We start from the raw sequence: 20,423 nt of genomic DNA on the forward strand, positions 1-20,423 counted from the left end.
ACAAGAAAAGTCTTGTTGATGATTGCTGCTGACAAGAGCAAAACAATTATCAATATCTTGTGAGAGTGGCTTTGTACACTAAACCCAGATGGGTTGGGTTGGGTTTGCTGGAATATTATTTTAGGTTGGGTTAGGTTCTGTACTGCATCTTTTCTGGGTAATAGTGGATAATAATTAACTATCCTCCCCTCTCTTTAATCTGTCTATCTATCTATCTGTAGCTAGACGCCTTAATCCTGTAAAGGGTGGCCACAAACAAATTGCCTCCATGTCACCCTGCTCCCTGCCATTTCACTCCCTTCCCCCGAGCTTACACCCCCCTTACTCATATCTCTCTTTGCTCCATCCCTTCATCTCATCCTCAGTCTCCCCCTCCCTCTTCCCCTCCACCTCACTTATTTACACTCTCCTAGCTAGTCTCTCACTCTCCATCCTCTCCACATGGCTCTCCTCAACTAGGTGTAAAATTTCCATCATTCTACCTTGCATATTTAGCAGTAACATGGGATTAACAGGGGAATATGGTACTCTAGTTCTTTCACCTTAACTTGGCCCAGATTTGTGTTCTTTTGCAGCTTATTTCACATAGCTGACTAGCAGGACAAGATGCAACACACCATCCATTCCATAGCACTTCTTCATGACTAGCATTATAATCTAGCGTTAATCTATTATTACATCTCAGCATTCAAGGTGGAGAGATGGTAATTTTAGGCCAAGTTAGAGTAAAAATAAATTCTTTGGAAAGGATGGTAACCTCTCTCTTCCTTGCTTCTTCGCTCTCTCTTTCCTTCCATACTTCTTTTTCTCTTTCCTCCTTCCCAATTTCCTTTCTGTATTTTCCCTTCTCTCTCCTCTCTCTCTCCTTCATACATTTTCGTTTCTTCTCCCTCCCCTCTCCCTTCCTTGTGTCTTCACATTCCCTTTCCTTCCTTCCTTTTTTCTTTCCTGCTTCCCTATTTCCCTGCTGTATTTTTCCTTTCTCTCTTCTTTCTTTCTTTCATTCATTTTCATTTCTTCTCCCTCCCTTCTATCTCTTCCTTCTCCCTTCCTTCCTTCCATCTCTTCCTTCTCCCTTCCTTGCTTCTTCACATTCCCTTTCCTTCCTTCCTTTTTTCTTTCCTCCCACCCTATTTCCATGCTCTGTTTTTCCTTTCTTCTCCCTTCCTTTCTTACTTCATTCTCTGTCATTTCTTCTCCCTCCCTTCTCTTCCTTCTCCCTTCCTTGCTTCTTCACTTTCTCTTTCCTTCCATACTTCCTTTTTTCTTTCCTCTCACCCTGTTTCCTTGCTGTATTTTTCCTTTCTTCTCCCTTCCTTCCTTACATCATTCTCTTTCATTTCTTCTCACATCCTTCCTTACTTCATCCATCCATCTCTCCATCATCCAATCCTACATTGCCCCATGAGGAGCATAGGAGCCCGGGGCTAGGCAGATGGTCCCGACATTTAAGATGAGAGTGACCAGCCTCACTCATCCCTGAGTGCCATTACGTGAGCAATCAACCCCAACCATCCCTTGGATATAAACCTTCACTGGCTCAATCCAATTGGAGTGCAATATTTACCCATTAAACCACCAGGTGCCAAAATCTGGTTATATGGTTACCACCAAGCATAGTAAATGGTTTCCTGGTGTACAGGAAACCATTTGGCTTGTCACTCAGTGTAGAGTCACCCACTGGCTGAAGGAAGAGGAAAGAATGAAGGAAAGAAAGACAGAAGAGGGAGTGTAAAGTTACCCGTAGGCAGAAGGACAAGGAAAGAATGAAGGAAAGAAAGACAGAAGAGAATGGAAGGAAAGAAGGATGGAGAGGAAAGGGCAGACACCCGAGAGCAGCACTATATCGAGTGAGTGGATGGTGAGCGCCCCTACCTACCACAACCTTACTTCATTCTCTTTCATTTCTCCCTTCCATCCTTCCTTCATTCTCTTTCATTTTTTCTCCCTTCCTTCCTTACATCTGTTTCATTTCTTCTCCCTTCCTTACTTCATTCTCTTTCATTTCTTCTCCCATCCTTACTTCTTCATTCTCTTTCATTTCTCCTATCATCCTTCCTTCTCTTTTCATACACAGTTATATTGCACAGTGTAAAAAATCCATTAATTTACTGTTTTTCAAGTTTTCCAGTTAAATTAGGTCTTCCCATCCACTATTTCTGTATCTGTCTATCTGTCTGTCCATCCATCCTTCTGTCTGTCTATCTATCAATCTGTCTATCGATCTTTCTATCTACCCATTGCCAGATGCTTTAATTCCTAAGGGATGATCATAAACAAATCACCTCCATGTCACCCTCTCCACTACCATCTGGTTGCCCTCTCTCTGACTCTAACTCCCTACCTTCCTATACTTCTCCACCCAACCCCTCCACCTCATCCTTGGTCTCCCTCTCCCCCTCCTCCCCTCCCACATCCTCTACATATACAGCGTTCACCTATGAGAGGGCACACAGCACCCATCTGGCAGCAAACTCTCATCCCTTTTCAGTCCAAGTCTCTAATGCAAGAATTACCTGTTACTCCCAGTCCTTCATGTATACAACAGCTCAGCTCTGCAGCTGTCTTCCTGTCTCTATCGCCTACTGCCTGTGTATTTCCTACTGCCTATGACCTCCAGTGTAGGTAGGTAGGTAGGAGGTAAGTTAATCAGTACTCCCAGTCGTACATGTATGCAGTAGGTCAGCACTGCAACTGTCTTCCTCTCTCTGTATTGCCTACTGCCTGTGACCTCCAGTGTAGGTAGGTAGGTAGATAGGTAGGTAGGTAGGAGGTAAGTTAACCAGTACTCCCAGTCCTTCATGTATATTTACAACAGGTCAACTCTGGAACTGTCTTCCTCTCTTTCATTCCTACTGCCTGTGAACTCCAATCTTTTAAATGCAGTGTGTCCAGGGATCTCAAGATAATGAGTCCTGAATTTGGCTTTGTTATTTTTATGTCTTTTTTCTTGGCAGGAACAATCTTGCAGGCATCAGGCCTTTGGTTCCTTCTTCCTTGCATCAAAGGTCAGTGTCTTGTTCTCCATCTCTTTCCACGGCCATAACATTTATAAATTCATCCATTTTCCCATCTTATCATTCATTACATTTTGTTTTGTTTATAAAGGCTCTGACATGCTGGCATACATCAGCCTTGGTCACCTAATGGCACCTCTCCATGCTGCTTGATCTCTAGCAGCCTTTCTTCAGTCCCTAGTCCCTGAGGTCACAGTGTGTGGACCTCATCTCAAGTCTTTTTTGGTCTGCCACAAACAGCTCCACCCTCAACAGTCATCCTTGTCAGTCCAGTAGTACACCACCATCCTGAATATAATTGTTTGTAGCTTCAGACTGTAAATGGTAACTGCCCAGTTCTGTATTCTGTTTATGTATCTACAACCTGATGCCCTAATACCGAAAAGGGTGGCCACAAACAAATCACCTCCATGTCACCCTGTCCGCTGCCATTATACCCCTCTTCCCCCAGCCTACATCCCCCTCTCTCATATACCTCACTACTCCATCCCTTCATCTCCTCAGTCTCCCCCTCCCTCTCCCCCACTCTACCTCACTCTTATACTCTCTCCTAGTTAGTCACTCACTCTCCATCCCTCCAGCTCACACACCCCTTTCTCATGTACCTCTCCATCACTCCATCTCATCTTCGGTCTCTCCCTCCCCCTCCCCCCCTCCACTTTTCTCTCATACAGTCTCCTAGTTAAAAAAGACAAACCAATTCCATTTTTTGCCATCACAGTGTAGGGTGTTGAGGTGAGGCTGATTAGTCCACAGTATGTAAGGCTGGCAGAGTCTGTGGTCACCTCTGGGGCTTGAAGTCAGTGTAGTAGTAGTAGTAGTAGTAGTGGTGGTAGTAGTAGTAGTAGCAGTGGTAGTTGTAGTAATAATAATAGTAATAATAATAATAATAATATCAGCCATAGTAGTGGTGGTAGTAGTAGTAGTAATAGTTGTAGTAATAGTTGTAGTAGTAATGATAATGATAATAATAATGTATATTATAATGATCTGATTTCTGTATGTTTGTTTATTACAGTAACAGCAAAAATGGCACATGTAGTGCAAAGTTGTCTTGGAGCAAGGCACTGTTAGATTGCATTAACATGAAGAATAAGACAATTTCCAGTCCAGTTGGGCCACCAGTTCCTGAGTTATGACTCATTTCAGGCCTTATGTTTGTAATTTAGTGAACCCAGTGGACTGCAGGTTGAAGTTACCCTCATCCAACAGTGCACCATCCAGGGGTAGGGAGGGAGGTGAGGGACATTTGCCTTTTCATGTATAAGATGTAACCATATTATCAGAGTAATAGGTCTTGAAGAGTTGTAATATATATGATTGTTAGGTTACTATGTAGTGTATAGAACCTCATCAGTTTTACAAACACTGCCTAATTAGACCCAACCCTGCTGTTGTTAGTGATGTTGTGTTACCAGTAAATGCCCTATTAGGTCACATTTGATGAGTGCCGTGACTCACTAAACCACCAGGCATCCATCTGGCTTTACTCTATCATGCTTTCACAATACTATATAATAATAATGTAGTAAACCCTGGCCTACATGCAGTGTTGATTTCTGACAGGTGTGTCTTGCAAAATATCAGTTCATTTAATTCTTTCAGATGAGTGGAAGTGAAAGTATAAGGAAGGAAGAAAGGAGATCAAGAAGGTTTGGACATGCTGAGAGAAAGACCTGAGACCCTGGGTGAGGATGTGAAGAAGCTACGGCCATCACCAGAGAGGTGGACAGTGAATGACATGGCATGAGGTGGTGTGTGCTGAGTGCTGACCTTATAGTGAGCTGGTACACAGGTATGAGTGCCAACCTTAGTTATATAGAGGTACAGTGTTGTTAGTGAGCTGGTACACAGGTATAAGTGCCAACCTTATATATATATAGAGAGAGAGAGAGAGAGGTACAGTGTTATTAGTCAGCTGGTACACAGGTATTACTGGAGTTATTACTACAGGTATTAAAAAGACAGTCTACACACAGGTAGTAATAGTTGTTACTGTATGAGAAGAATTGCTGTAAACCTGGCACAGAGTTATTACTAGTGTTATTACTAGAGGTTGTTAATCCCAAGCTGTCTGGTCCAGCAGACCCATCAATCACAGGCAAGCAACTGCCACTGCAGGGCCTGCCTGTGAAGTGAACTGATGTTCCCATGGGGTGGACAGCACCTCACCACAGTAAGGTGCAGGGAAAGTTTTTTTTTTTTTTTTGTGTGTGTGTGTGTGTGTGTGTGTCCGACTCTGGGCATAGGCTTCACAGCCTGCTATCAAGGCCCAGCAGTCCTCCTACATACCATACACCTCCACATGTCACCACTTTGGCACTAACACCCACCGTCCATATTGAATACATGCTAGGGCTGTCTCATACAGGACTGGTGTATTGGTATTAGCGGGGGTATTTTTACAACATGTCGGCGGGTCTTCTGGTAGATCAGTAAAGCCTGATTTAATGAAATTCAAATCCTTAAACTGTTCCCTGCCTCAGCCGGGATTTGAACCTGGGTCCAGTAGGACTGCACGCCACCTCTCTACCAATTGAGCCACCGCCTTTCCCATAGAGATCATCATCATCATCATCATCATCATCATTGGTTCCTGGATGGATGCCACATTTGCATCTTCACTCATTTAACATGGGCACCATGGTATGCTCCATGTCACCTTGTCATTTGGTTATGGATACCACCCAGCATTATAAATGGTTTGCTGGGTTACAAGAAACCATTTGGCCTGTCACTCAGTGTACAGTAGAGTCACTTGAAGTGGAAAGAAGAGTAATAAGAAGTGACAGGATGGATGGGAGAAATATGAAGAGAGGATGGCAGGCAAAGAAAAAGGGTGATAGAGATGAAGGACGAAGTAAGCAGTGCTACATCAAGTGAGTGGATGATGAACTGCACCACCACATACCACTACTAGAGGCACAATGTTACTAGAAGGCAGGTACACAGGTATTAATAGAGGTTATTATTAGAAGTATTACTAGAGAGCCGGCATGGAACACAGTGAGGAGGAGGAGGAGGAGGGGCAGTGCTGTCAGGTGAACCCATTGTGTAAAATAGATGTAACACTGAAAATATGATGATGATGATGATCTTTATTGTGTAGTGTTTTGTCATTTTAGTCTGTCTGTATGTTTTATGAATGTGTCTGAGGCCCATTCACTGGACATGCTGTTAATTTGTCTGCTCTCTCTTGTATTTTTTCTTTCCTTGCCTTCTGGATTCCACCTCACCTCATCCTTAAGTGGAAGAAAAGAAGGTAGGATGATGATGATGATGATGATGATGATCTGACTATGTATCCCTAACCAGATGCCATAATCCTGTAAGGGATGGTTGTTGGCTTTGATTTAGGTGTTTGATGGGAAGGGACACTAACCCTCTGCCAACCCACTTGTTGACATGTAGGGAACAATATTTAGGTGTTTGATGGGAAGGGACACTAACCCTCTGCCAACCCACTTGTTGACATGTAGGGAACAATATTTAGGTGTTTGATGGGAAGGGACACTAACCCTCTGCCAACCCACTTGTTGACATGTAGGGAACAATATATGGGTTGTTTATATGGGTACCACCCAGCTTTGTAAATAATTTCCTGGCTTACAGGAAATCATTTGGCTTGTCACTCAGTGTAAAGGCACGTCTGGAACTGTCTCCCTCTGTCTGTGTTTCCTGCTTCCTATGATCTCTAGCCTTTCAAACGCAGTGTGTCCAGGCATCTCGAAATGATCGGATCTTGAATTTGGCTCTCTCTTGTATTTTGTTCTTCTCTTGGAGGCAGCAGTTTTTGCAGGCTCGTGGCCTTTGGTTCCTTCTTCCTAGCATAAAGAAAATAAAAAAATTGAAAAGGAAAGAATACTAATAAAAAGTGACAAGAAAGATGAGAGAATTAGGAAGAGAGAGGGCAGACACAGACACAGAATGATAAAGGTGAAGGAAAAGTAGGCAGCACTATATCAAATGAGTGGATGATCGTCACCACCACCTGCTGATGATAATGACGGTGATGAAGCGTGTGGTGGTGGTTCATGAAGTATGTTATGTGGTTGATGGTTTTGTATGTCTGTGATTCAAGGATGTATATATGTGTCTGTGAAGGGTAGTGTTGGCTGGAGGGGAAGGGATATTGTCTGAATACTTCCCTTTTTGCAGGAAGAAGATGGGGAAAGGAGGACCACACAACCCATACGAATTTGGTTGAACTCTTGCCCCCGCCGAGGAAGGAGGAGGAGGAGAAGGGATGGCCAGAGGACCCTCTCAGGAAGAGGCATCTGTACACAAGAAGGACCCCTCCCCAGGCCTCTCACCCACAAAACACAGGCAAATTCTCTCCTATAGCTTGTAATGTCTGTTTTTTCAGCTGTTGTATTCTTTATGCCCCCTACCTTTTACCCTGTCACAGAGATGAAGAAAATAAATGGGTGCATAAACGATGTGGGATGTGGTAGTATTACAGGTAGACTGCGAGATAATTCTCATTTCATGTGTGTGGTGTGTCAGGGAGAGAATATAGAGATTGTCAGGCTTGAAAGGATTGAACTTGCTGGTGAGTCTCTTGGGTGTGTGGAAGAGTTTTGTTATTTGGGAGACATGTTATGTGCTGGAGGTGGGGCTGGAGCAGCTCTATGGCTAGGGTGAGGAGTGGTTGGAAGAAGTTCAGGCAGCTGTTGACTCTCCTGACATTGAGAGGGCTCTCCCTACGTGCTAAGGGGTCTTTGTATGCGGCATGTATTAGGAGTGTAATGCTGTATGGTAGTGAGACCTGGGGGCATGTTGAGAATATGAGGATGACAGTTGGTTGTGGAAATGAAAAGTGTGAATGTTGGGGGTTAGGGTTGTTAGAGGCAGACCGAGAAAGACCTGGGACGAAGTCATAGAGTGTGACCTCAGGGACTGAATAGGGTGGCTGCCAGAGATTGAACAGGGTGGAGAGCTGTCCTTTGGTGACCAAGGATAATGCATGCAAGCACATTGGAGCCTTTATAAACAACACGATAATGCGATACGACAAGAGACTGAATGGAGGGCAGGAGTTTGAGTGTATCCATCCATCCATCATCTAAACCTGTGTTGCCCCACGAGGAGTGTAGGAGCCCGGGGCTAGGCAAGTTGGTCCTGACATTTAAGATGAGAGTGACCAGAATACTCATTGCTGAGTGCCATAACTATCTATCTGTCTATCTATTGCCAGACGCCTTAATACCATAAGTGGTGGCCACAAACAAATCGCTTCCATGTCATCCTGTCCCCTGCCATTTCACTGCCCTGCTTCCAGCTCACACCCCCCTTTCTCATATACCTCTCCACACCATCCCTCCATCTCATCCTTAGCCTCCCCCTCCCTGATCCCCCCTCCACCTCACTCACATACACTCCTAGTCAGTGTCTCATTCTCCATCCTCCCCATGTGGCCAAACCACCTCAGTGTGTTGCTCCTAATGCTTCCTATCACATCCACACCACAACGCTCCTTCACTTCCTCATTTGTCAGCCTGTCTCTCCATGTGACTCCACAGGCTCCTCTCAGATAACTCATTTCCACTGCAGTCACTCTTGACTTGTGTCCTCCAACAACTTCCAAGCTTCACTGCCATACATTAGAGTTGGTATCACAATACTGTCATGTAGTAACTTTTTGATTTCCATGCTCACTTCCCTGTTTCGTATCACTGCTTTCAAAGAACCAGCAACCTTTCTTCCCTGCTGTACCCTTTCAAGCACTTCACCCTCCAAACCTCTATCCTTACTCATCATACTACCCAAGTACTTAAACGCACTCACGTTTTCCATGTCCTCCTCATCCAACCTTATTGTACATTTAGTGACTTCACTTCTCTTGAAGACCATAACTTTATTCATTCTTACATGCATCTTAAGATTTCATTTCTTACACACTCTCTCAAACTCATCCACCAAGCCTTGCATCTTCCCTTTGACTTCACTTAACAACACAGTATCATTTGCAAACAACAGTACAGTTGAGTTTCCAAACACTATCCTCTCTCATTAGGGCCACTCCAACATCCACTGCCCTACCTTGTACCTCTTTTATTACCCCATCCATGTACAGATTGAACAACCATGGAGACATGACACATCCCTGTTTCAATCCAGCCTTCAAGAAGAAAAATTCACTCAGTTCACTATCCACATGCACTGCAGCCTTTGCACCATCGTACATACTCTTCACAGCATTCAACAACTTCCCATCTACTCCATATACTCTTAATACTTTCCACAATCCTTGTCTATCCACCCTGTCATATGCTTTCTCCAAATCCATGAAGGCCGCATACAACTTCTTTCCCTTCTCTAGAAACTTTTCCACTAAAGATCTAAGAATGAATATCTGCTCTACACAACCTCTTCCCTTCCTAAAGCCTCCCTGTTCTTCTCCAACTAATTTCTCTGTTCTTTCTCTAACTCTGTCAATAAGTATCCTACCATACACTTTTCCTGTTACACTAAGAAGACAAATGCCCCTATGATTACCACACACTTCTTTTTCCCCTTTCCCTTTGTACAAGGGAATAATTATACCTGACTTCCAATCCTCCGGGACTCTACCTTCTTCCCAGGCCAATCTGCACATCTTCCACATCCATTCTACTACTATCTCTACCCCATGCTTCAACATTTCACCACACACTCCATCAATTCCTGGGGCTTTCCCCAATTTAACTTTCTTCATTGCTTCCACAACTTCTATCCTACTGATTTCTTCCTTTCTTCTCACCTCCCTCCTTCTCCCAGCCATTCCCCAGCCACTTATACTCACATTACTTTCATTCTCTATATTCAACAATTCCTTAAAGTGTTCTCTCCATCTACCCACTTTTTCTCCCTTCTCCACTAGTAATCTATCATTTTTATCTTTCACTCTCCTACTAACTTCTTTGCCACCCTGTCTGACTCTCTTTACCTCTTTCCAGAACATTTTCTTACATTCCCTCCACTTTACACTCAGATTCCTTCCAAATTCCACATCCACTCTCGTCTTACTCTCTCTTACTAATCTTTTCACCTCTCTCTTCCTTTCTACATATAACTCTGTCTTCCATCTTTCAACTTCTTTATGTGATCAGTAAACCTGAACATGCTCATAAATCTACAGTAAAGTGACGATTTCTGTGGCAGGTGGCAATACTGTCAAAACAGCAGGAGTGTGGCCGTGTACAGGTTGTCACTATGGTGTGGAAAGTAACTCCATTTTGTGCAGTGTTTGTGATAAGAGGCTGCAGAAGATATGTAGTGGTATCAGAGTTACATTGCAATATATTGCTGATTTTGAGTGTGATATATAAATTACAGAAAGAGAGAGGTGGGACGGGATTAATCTTGCCATTAGAGATGTCCAAGAAGGCTTGGATGAGTGGAACTATAGCAGCAGAGTGGAAAAAGGCAGTGAATGTACCCCTGTGCATGAATGAGGGAGGTGAAGTGAGTACAAAAATGATCATAAGTCTCTCTGGGTGTTGTAGGAAAGATGCAGGGAAGAATTGTCATTGAGGAAGTAAGGGATGTATCAGACTGTCTGCTGAGTGATGAACAGGGTGGCTATAGGAGTGGTAGAGGATGTATGGATCAAATATTTGCATTGAGACAGAGTAGAGAAGGCCTTTGAGGAGGAATACAAGTTATTTATTGCAGTTATAGACCTGGAAAAAGTGTACGACAAGGTGATAAAAGGACTTTGGAAGATTTTTGTATGTATGATTTTTGTTTACATTTATAAAGACTGTTAGTATGCCTGCATTCACCTGCCTTGGCCACCTAATGGCGGCTTCCCATGCTGCTGTCTCTGGCGGGCTCCCAATTCAGTCCCTTATGCCTGAGGTCACAGTCTGTAACCTCGTCCCAGGTCGTTTTTGGTCTGCCTCTTACAACCCTACCCCCAACATTGACACTTTTCTCCTGCCACACCCTATTGTCATCCCCCATCCTCTCCACATGCCCAAACTATCTCGGTCGGCGACTCCTCATCACAACACCGATACACTACAGTCCCATTCCTTCGTCTCAACTCTTTCATCGTAAACCTAGCCCCCCCAGGCCTTGCATTCAAGGACACACAGCACATCCACCTAATCATTGTCATATCTGTACGTTTGAGCCAGCGAATATCCTGTTCCTTTACTGCCCACGTATCACCACCATACAGCATTACACTCCTAACACATGCTGCATACAAAGACCCCTTAGCAAGTTTATTATTTAACTTGATGGGTGAATAAGAGCTGGGATGAATTGATGTAGTTATTTATTTATTTGTCATACACTATATCTTTCCCAACACTTTCAGAGCTGTGTACTTAGTGAGGTCAGTGGCTGCTCTGCTCAGCTGGTGCATGCACTAGTTGGTGGAACATCACCCTCATCGTCGGCATCAACCAATACGTCATCCTGGTCATCAACCAAACCATCTTCAGCATCATCCAGGTCACTGGGGTCATCTGAAGGCTGCAGCAATGAGAGGAGAGAAGAGGACAATGAAAATGGGTTCGCTGCAGATGACAATTGTATACAAGTACCTGTCTGTTGGAATGCCCCAAGCCATACCCAACCCCCTGGCAGCACTATAGGTGATATTTATTATATTTTGTCAGTGTAATTATTATGTGCAAGTACCTTCCTGTTGGAATGCCCCAGGCCGTACCCAACTGGCTGGCAGCACTACAGGTGATACTGATGTTTTGTCAGTGTAATGCACAAATCCTGCACCAGCACCACACAGCATATGTAGTAGTGTCCTAAAGCACTTCTGAAATGTGAACCCAGTGAACTGTGGGCTGCAGCTGCCCTCCTCCTGCAGTTCACCATCCACTTTTCTGGGGATAGAGAGGCAGTTGAGGAATGTTGTCAAACCTGGCAGTGGAGCTGACTAGTACACCACAGGAAGGCATCCCTCTTTATATACTTTACTGACCAGTACACCACAGGAAGGCATCCCTCTTTATATACTTTACTGACCAGTACACCACAGGAAGGCATCCCTCTTTTTATACTTTACGAAGCTTATATTGTTTGTAAAATGGCTTGTGTACTACATCTGTCTTCATGCAGTGTTAACAAACACTTCATAATGAAGTCATTTAGATGGAATATCAAAGTGACAAAAACCAAACCAGTTTTGTTAATAGTAAACTTATGGAGGCTTGTTCCTGCTGTTATTTGGGTAGGGACCATTATAAATACTTGCCAGTGTATCACCTCAGACATTACAACAACTGGGACAAAATATCAAGTATCCTGTAGTTTGGTAACATGTTGGGAATAATTTTCTGTGAACTGGTGGGTTAATCAAGGACATAAATTACTAGCCATGTGGGGAGGATGAAGAACGAGAGACTGGCTGGGACAGTGTGTGTGCATGAGGTGGAGGGGGAGACCAGGGATAAGATGGGAGGATGAACTGGAAAGATAAATGAGAGAGGAGGACATGAGTTGGAGGGAGGGCAGCCAAAAGACAGGACAATGTGGGAGCAGTTTGTTTCTGGTCATCCCATACAGGATTAAGGCTTCTGGCAATAGTAAGATAAATTATTGCTATGTATTGCCAGCAGCATTAATCCTTTAAGGGTTACTTCACTCGTCTTTATAATTGTTGTATACAATCAGCAGCCAGAGTCAGGAGTTTGAGGATGTGGTTTTAATTCCAATAGCTTTGCTTGGGATATTTATGCATCCATTACAATAGATGTGCATTATTATGTCATACGTTAATTTGGTTTGTGTGTTTTAGATATAACTAACCTATACTCTTGTTTATAATTGCTTTATACTTATAGCATTATAGTGTAAGTTGGTGGTGGTTAAACACCCAATCCTCATTTTTGCCCATAGCTTTAATACTCTAGTGATAGGTGGTGGCAACCATCATCCACTCACTTGATGTAGTGCTGCCTACTTCTTCCTTAACCTTTACCATTCCTTTTCTGTGCCTGCCCTCATTTCTTCCTATTTCTCCCATCTTTCCTGTCACTTCTTATTGCTTTCCTTTCCCTTACAGGTGGCTTTACATTAAGTGACAAGCCAAATGGTTTCCTGTAAGCCAAGAAACCATTTACAACGCCGGGTGGTAACCAGATAACCAACCCATACGTGCTCCCTACGTGTCAACAAGTGGGTTGGTGGAGGGTTAGTGCCCCTCCCCGTAAAACAAGTAACTCAAAGTCAAATGGCCACCCCTTTTGGAATTATGGGATCTGGCAGTAGATAGATAGATAGTTATATACTCTTTCATACGAACGGATTTCCATAAACATAACTACTCATACCATCAGGAGTCCTTTTGTATTAGGCTTTTGTATGAGTAACCACAATGTCATTTTGAGTACTGCATGTGTGGATGGTAGAGAAAAAGTAGAGTGATTACCTTAATAGTTTATAAGTGTAGATGTTACAGAAGGAGTTAAGAAGTGGTGAAGGGAAGATGATTAACCAGGTTGTACTTATAAGGTGGAACCATTACTTCAGATTGTTAGGTGATGTGTGTTAGTGCATGTGTGGATGGTAGAGAAAAAGTTGAGTGGTACCTGTAATACTTAAAAAGTGTAGGTGTTACAGAAGGAGTTAAGTGCTAAAGGGAAGATGATTAACCAGGTTGTGCTTATAAGGTGGAACCATTACTTCAGATTGTTAGGTGATGTGTTAATGACTGTGGTGTTTGATTGTTATACTCTCTGGTGGGGAGGAAGGGGGATCCTACCTCATCCCTTTTCTTAGGTAGGAATTGGGGGAGAAATATTTGATGCTGTGTATGAACAGGCAGTTCTAGTGGTGTGTCTGACCTCTCCAGTTTGTTATATTTACTCAAGCAGAATATAGTCGTTTGTATATAGCAGGATTATACAGTACTGAAGATCCGTATAACTGCAGAGAAGGGGTTAAAGTGACTTGTTATCCCACAGGGCATTCAGCAAGTATCAGATCTGAGCCAGTGGCCAGGACTGTTAGTGTGGCCGGCGAAACTGATCAGCTGGGCCACCCACTTCCTCCACCCTGTCACCCCTCATTCTCTGGCCCTCCCATCATCCACGGTGGAGGGGCAGCAGCAACACACAAGACCTCCAGTGTTGCCCAAACAAGCACTGTCTCATGGTAAATGCCTCCAGTCACTCACCAATACCTGGATGATGCAAGGTTAGTCATATCTGCCTGGGTTTGCTGTCACTGTATGCAATTATCTTTGTCTGTATGTGTCCAGCTGTGTATTTATCACAAGGTTAACGAAACTTCACTGATATATCTAGATGCAGTGTTTGTCAGGTGGATTGATATTACTGACAAGTCTGGCATGTCATTTTTGGCATAGTTGTTACTATTATTATTATTATCCATCCATCAACCAATCCTGTCTTGCCCCATGAGGAGCATAGAAGCCCAGGGCTAAGCAAGTTGGTCGTGACATTAAAGATGAGAGTGACCAGCCTCACTCATCCCTGAGTGGCATTGCATGAGCAGTAAGCCCCAACCACTCCTTGGATATAAACCTTCACTGGCTCAATCCGAATTGAGCGCCTGAATTACCCACTAAACCACCAGGCATCATAATTTGATTATGTGGTTACCACCCAGCGTAATAAATGGTTTCCTGGTGTACAGGAAACTATTTGGCTTGTCACTCAGTGTAGAGTCACCCATAGGCAGAAGGAAGAGGAAAGAATGAAAGAAAGACAGAAGAGTTATTATTATATAATTATCTTAATTGGTCCATCCTTCCTCTTCAGTCTTTCCTTCCTTCATTGTTTCCTCTTTCTTTTGCCTACGGGTGACTTTACACTCCCTCTTCTGTCTTTCTTTCCTTCATTCTTTTCTCTTCCTTCTGCCTTTGGATGACTCTACACTGAGTGACAAGCCAAATGGTTTCCTTTACACCAGGAAACCATATACTATGCTGGGTGGTAACCATACGAAGGGTGATCAGAAAGTAATGACAGTTCGTGCTATAACATGAAAACCTTGAATGATGGGAGGTAGGGGAGCAAGGAGAGTGCAGAGTTGCCTGTCCTTACGAGTTTGAACTTGTCGCCGTATGCCTGACTTTTCTTGTTTTATTGTTGTGAGTGAATGCTTCACTCTTGTTTTTGCTCTCTGGCCAGAAACATGGATTACTCGAAAGAAGGCTGCAGGTTCTACATTTTAACGAGGTGGAAACTGGGAAAGAAAGCAACGGAGATTCGAGGGGAATTATTACAAGTTTATCCAGACACTACTCCTTCCCTGGAAACTGTTTCCCGCTGGATTCGTGCTTTCACAGCAGGAAAAACTGAATTGAAAGATGAACAATGCTCTGGACGCCCCCGGACATCCGTGACCGAAGCAACAACTGTCCGTGCACGGTCCATCATTGACGAGGATCCAACTGTAACTCTTAGGTTCTTAGCTTTGGAGCTTGATATCAGTTATGGGAGTGCATATGACATCGTGCATGAACAATTACACCTGAGGAAGAAGTGTTGTCGATGGATACCCCATTTGTTGACTGATGAGCAAAAGGCTGAACGGGTGAGGATTTGTCGTGTCTGGCTTGCTGAATTTGAACCAAATGGTCCAAAACGGTTCTCAGATGTTGCTACTGGAGATGAGTGTTGGATTTCATTCTTCACAACCCGTGACAAGCAGTCAAACATGGTGTGGGTGGGCGATGAAGACCCTCGACCTCAGATTTTGAAGGAAGGATTTCGCAGCCGGAAGCGCCTTTTCACCATCTTTTTCAATTCTCAAGGACCAATATGTGTGGATGTGATGCCTGAAAAGTCCACTATCACAGCCCAGTACTACAAAGACCAGGTCCTTCCACAAGTCTTGGAACACAAGGCCAACACCGCACCAACCTGCCGTCGGTCTCGCCTTTTGCTGCACCACGACAATGCTGCACCCCACAAAGCTCGCCTCACTATGCAGTACCTGGAACAACAAGGTATAACTCTGCTCCCCCACCCACCCTACTCCCCTGACCTGGCTCCCTGTGACTTTTGGTTGTTTCCAAAAATTAAATCTGCCATCGCTGGGAAGCAATTTCATCGCATCCAAGACTTGGGACGGACCGTCAATTCAGAACTCCGAAGTATACCGTCTTCAGAGTACCACGCTTGCTTCATGAAGTGGAGAAAGAGAATGGAATGCTGCATAGAGGTTGGAGGGGAGTACTTTGAAGGAATGTGAGTCATAGTTTGATAGTTCTTCATGCTAATAAAAGTTTATGGACTCACTGTCATTTCTTTCTGATCACCCCTCGTATAACCAAATTATGGCACCTGGTGGTTTAGTGGGTAATTATTGCGCTCCAATTGGATTGAGCCGGTGTGAATTTATATCCAAGGGGTGTTTGGGGTTTATTGCTCACATAATGCCACTCAGGGATGAGTGAGGCTGGTCACTTTCATCTTAAATGTTAGGACCAACTTGCCCAGCCCCGGGCTCCTACGCCCCTTATGGGGCAACATAGGATTGGATGATGGATGGATGGAATTGATTTACGTTTGTTTATTTTATTAATTTATTTTTTCACCAGCCAAGATTTCAAGAGACATAACTGGAGGAGTTACATATGGCTTTCAGACACCTCATCAGTACTGTAGAGGTTCATATAATTGTGAAGTAAATAATCTGGCAATAGTGAGGGTATATTTCAAGAAACTACTGACGTTTAACCTTTTGTGCTTTGGATCAATCAAACCTTTCAGTATGATGATGTATTTTACTTCTAAAATTCATTCTTATAACAATTTTATTGAACTGTGACAAATCACCTATAGACAAGATGCAAGTACTCTTAAAAAATACAGTAAATTTAAGCTGTCTGTGGAAATGTTTTGTGATTTGGACCTAAACCTTTCAGCTTTTGATACAGTAGATCATAAACTATTGTTGGATGATCTGTATTTTTATGGCGTTCGTGATAGTACCCTTTTGCTCCTTAAGTCGTATCTGTTGGACAGATCTCAGTGGTTGTTGATTACGCTAGCTCTGATTCTGCTCCTCTTCTATTTGGAGTCCCTCATGGATCAGTTTTGGGTCCAATTCTATTTACTATCTACACAAGTAGTTTATCGTCTCTACTTGATGCTCATGATGTGTCCTATCATTTTTATGCTGGTGACACCCAGCTCTATGTTAAGATTTCAGATATCAACAATACTAAGACAAAGTTTGAATCTCTAATGTCTGATATTAAGATTTGGATGGCTAGGAGGAAACTTAAGCCAAATGATGGGAAAACTGAGATCATCATCATCATCAGGGGAAACAGAAGGGGTGACGACACTGACAGTGCCCTGGTTTTGAACATTGGCGTGCCACAGCTTCATCCAGTCAGCTCTTTTTGAAATCTGGGTGTTTATTTCAATTCAAAGTTAAATCGCCAAGAACATATTAATTAGGTTGTCAGAGGGTGTAACTTGCATATCAGAAATCTGTACGCTGTGAGAAAATTCCTGAATAGACATTGCCTCTTAACATTGGTCCATGCAGTGGTCTTGTCTCGTGTTGATTATTGTACTTCGCTGTGGGTTGGTCTTCCAAATAATATACTAACAAGAGTTCAGTCTGTGATGAACAGGGCAGCACAGCTTATCTTTGATCCCCCCCCGAGAACCTCAACTACCCCATTTCTGATTTAGTTGCATTGGTTACCAGTAAAGGCTAGAATTGAATTTAAACTGTGTCATTACATTCAAGGTTCTTAAGTTTGGTGAACTGAAGTATCTTGCTGAATTGTTAAAACTCCCATTGGCACGCTCGGGTGTGATGTTATGCAGTGAAGATGATTCCTTGCATCTTGATGAGTCAGGAGCCATCCACCAGTCATCTTTCGCTGATTGTTCTTTTGTGTATAGTGCCCCTAGATTATATAATAGATTGCTATTGTCCATGAGACAACTCTCCTCTGCTGAATCCTTAAAGAGACAGCTAAAAGCCTTTCTTTTTTAAAAATGCTACGTCCTGAAGAGAGGTATTATGACAGATGATTGTAGGGTTTAATTATTGCCCCTTTCTTTTCCTCTTCTTCTTTTTTTTTTTTTTTACTGATGAAGTTTGTATTGTATATGAGAGATGTCACAATTCTTGTAACTGTAAAAATAATGTATACGTGTTTCCAGAGCTAGAGAATTCCCTATGGAAGGACTGGTGCTTTTGAGAAACAAAAGACCAGATTATTACTGTATTATTATTATTATTATTATTATTATTATTATTATTGTTATTATTATTATTATTATTATTATTATTATTAATTTGGGAGACATGTTATGTACTGGAGGTGAGGCTGGAGCATCTCTTTGGCCAGAGTAAGGAGTGGTTGGAAGAAGTTCAGGGAGCTGTTGCCTCTTCTGACATTGAGAGGGCTCTCCTTCCATGCTAAGGGATCTTTGTAGGTGACATGTGTTAGGAACGTAATGCTGTATGGTAGTGAGACCTGGGCAGTAAAGGAAGAGGATGCTGTATTTGTTGGCTTAAACATACAGAGCTGACAATGATTAGATGGATGTGTAGTGCATCCTTGAATGCAAGGCATGGGGGGGCTAGGTTTACAACTAAAGTATTTAGAGGAAGGATGGGACTAGAGATGTATTGGTGTTGTGATGAGGAGGGGTAGACTGAGATGATAAGGGCTTGTGGAGGGGATGGAGAATGACAGTTTGGTGCAAAAAGTAAGAAATGTGAACTTCGAGGGTAGGGTTGCGAGAGGCAGACTGAAAAAGACCTGGGACAGGGTCATAGTGTGACCTCAGGGATAAGGGACTGAACAGGAAGGCTGCCAGAGATCAAGCAGGATGGAGAGCTGCCAATAGGTGATCAAGGCCAATGTATGCAAGCATGCTGGAACCTCTATAAATGATATGATATGTTATGAATCTCATTATGCCTTTACTTTCTCCACCTCACAGGTAACAACGCCTGAGAATACATAGCAGAATTATCCACCAAACAGACCTAATGGCCATCGACGAGACTCATCAGAAAATATGACTGGAGAAGGTAAGAGTTTTAAGATGTAGTTTATCATTGTCTTGTTTGCACAGTCTTATGGTTCTAGGTTAACAGATGCATCCTGTAGTTTTCCTATAGTTTTTGTCTATTGATGTTATGATTACTGGTATATTTTCAGCCTATTCATTTACATAAATGTGGCAAACTGCTTTGTACATTCTCTAAATCATCCAAAGGAAGTTTTGTGTATGGGGAAATTCACCTTACATATAATCGTCTTCCCATCTCTATTCTCCATCACAGGCATGTGGGTAGCATCGTGAAATTAAGTAAGAAGATGGTCAAGTAGGAATAAAAATCAGTGAGGTGCATGGGTTATTGGCCTTCACATTTATTTATCCACCAGTCAGTACTCTGAAATGTGAAGACTTGTTTCATGAGTTGTATAACATCTACCACTGAGGTCATGCCCATTGTGATGCAGCATTTATGTCTGTTCATCACATTTTAATTCATCAGCATCAATACCTGTTTTATTATATATTTTTTGATTTATGATTTTGATACTTTCATTTGCTAAATAATGGTATAAGTTATTACCTTCTTTATTCTTCCATATTTCATCATCATCATTATCATCATCATCATCCAGACCTCCCATCCCACCCTAGGGTGGGGTGAGGAGTAGCAGCGTCCAGACAGCCAGAGTCATTCTTGGTCTCCCCCTCCCCCTCTTCCTTTCCACCTCACTGGTAAACTCTTCTGGTCAGTCTCTCATTCTCCATCCTTTCCACATAGCCAGACCATCTCAGAGTATTTCTCTTAACACTCAACCACATCAACACCACAATACTCCTTTACTTCCTCATTTGTCAGTCTGTCTGTTTGTCTACTTAACACAACATAAAATAACCATCTCTCCATCTTGACTCCTGAGACATACAGGATATTAATGCCAGAATATGAAGCATTTAAGTGAGGATATTTATGAGGTGGAGTCAGGATTCCAGGGGCTGGAATGGTGAGGGAGTGAGTGTGTACTTATAAGTTGCCTTCCTATAGTTTGGGGCACCTGCAGTCCACTCAGACTGTGTAGTGCTACCTCCTGGTGATTCTACCCCGACTGACAAAGCAAGTGGTCTTTTGTAGTCGAGGAACCATTTACTATGCCAGGGTGGTTGATATTAATACCTAGCATTAGTAATGACATGCTGCTCCATAACTGCCATCTTGACAATGCACGGTGGTGGTGCCATGGACAGCTGCCATCAGGTGAAAAGACCTACACATGCTATAGCATCATAATTGTTCTCTAAATATGTTAACTTATAAATAACATGCCTTTATTAAAGCACCAACTTAATGTCACTGGGTTACTATAGAAATTAATAAATATATCATTTATAAACTTGAAAGTACAGTAATGACATGCAGTACCAATGTGGAAGATGTTTTAACCCTCTG

The 20,423-nt window shown here is 42.8% G+C and overlaps 1 protein-coding gene across 1 annotated transcript in view; it reads left to right on the plus strand.

Moving 5' to 3' along the window:
• Window positions 1-14,165, plus strand: part of LOC145390075 (protein misato homolog 1-like) — a gene marked incomplete at its 3' end in the record, with an annotated part of 55,308 nt that extends 41,143 nt beyond the window's left edge. Inside the window, exon 13 of the mRNA XM_080265147.1 lies at window positions 13,934-14,165. Coding sequence (XP_080121273.1) covers window positions 13,934-14,165 — 232 coding nt within the window. The remainder of the gene's footprint in view (window positions 1-13,933) is intronic.
• Between the last annotated feature and the right edge of the window lie 6,258 nt (window positions 14,166-20,423).

The sequence above is a fragment of the Coenobita brevimanus genome, unplaced genomic scaffold (assembly GCF_032717465.1).
Source record: "Coenobita brevimanus isolate Jiangsu-jjx unplaced genomic scaffold, ASM3271746v2 jjx.HiC_scaffold_2800, whole genome shotgun sequence".
NCBI classification, from domain to species: domain Eukaryota; kingdom Metazoa; phylum Arthropoda; class Malacostraca; order Decapoda; family Coenobitidae; genus Coenobita; species Coenobita brevimanus.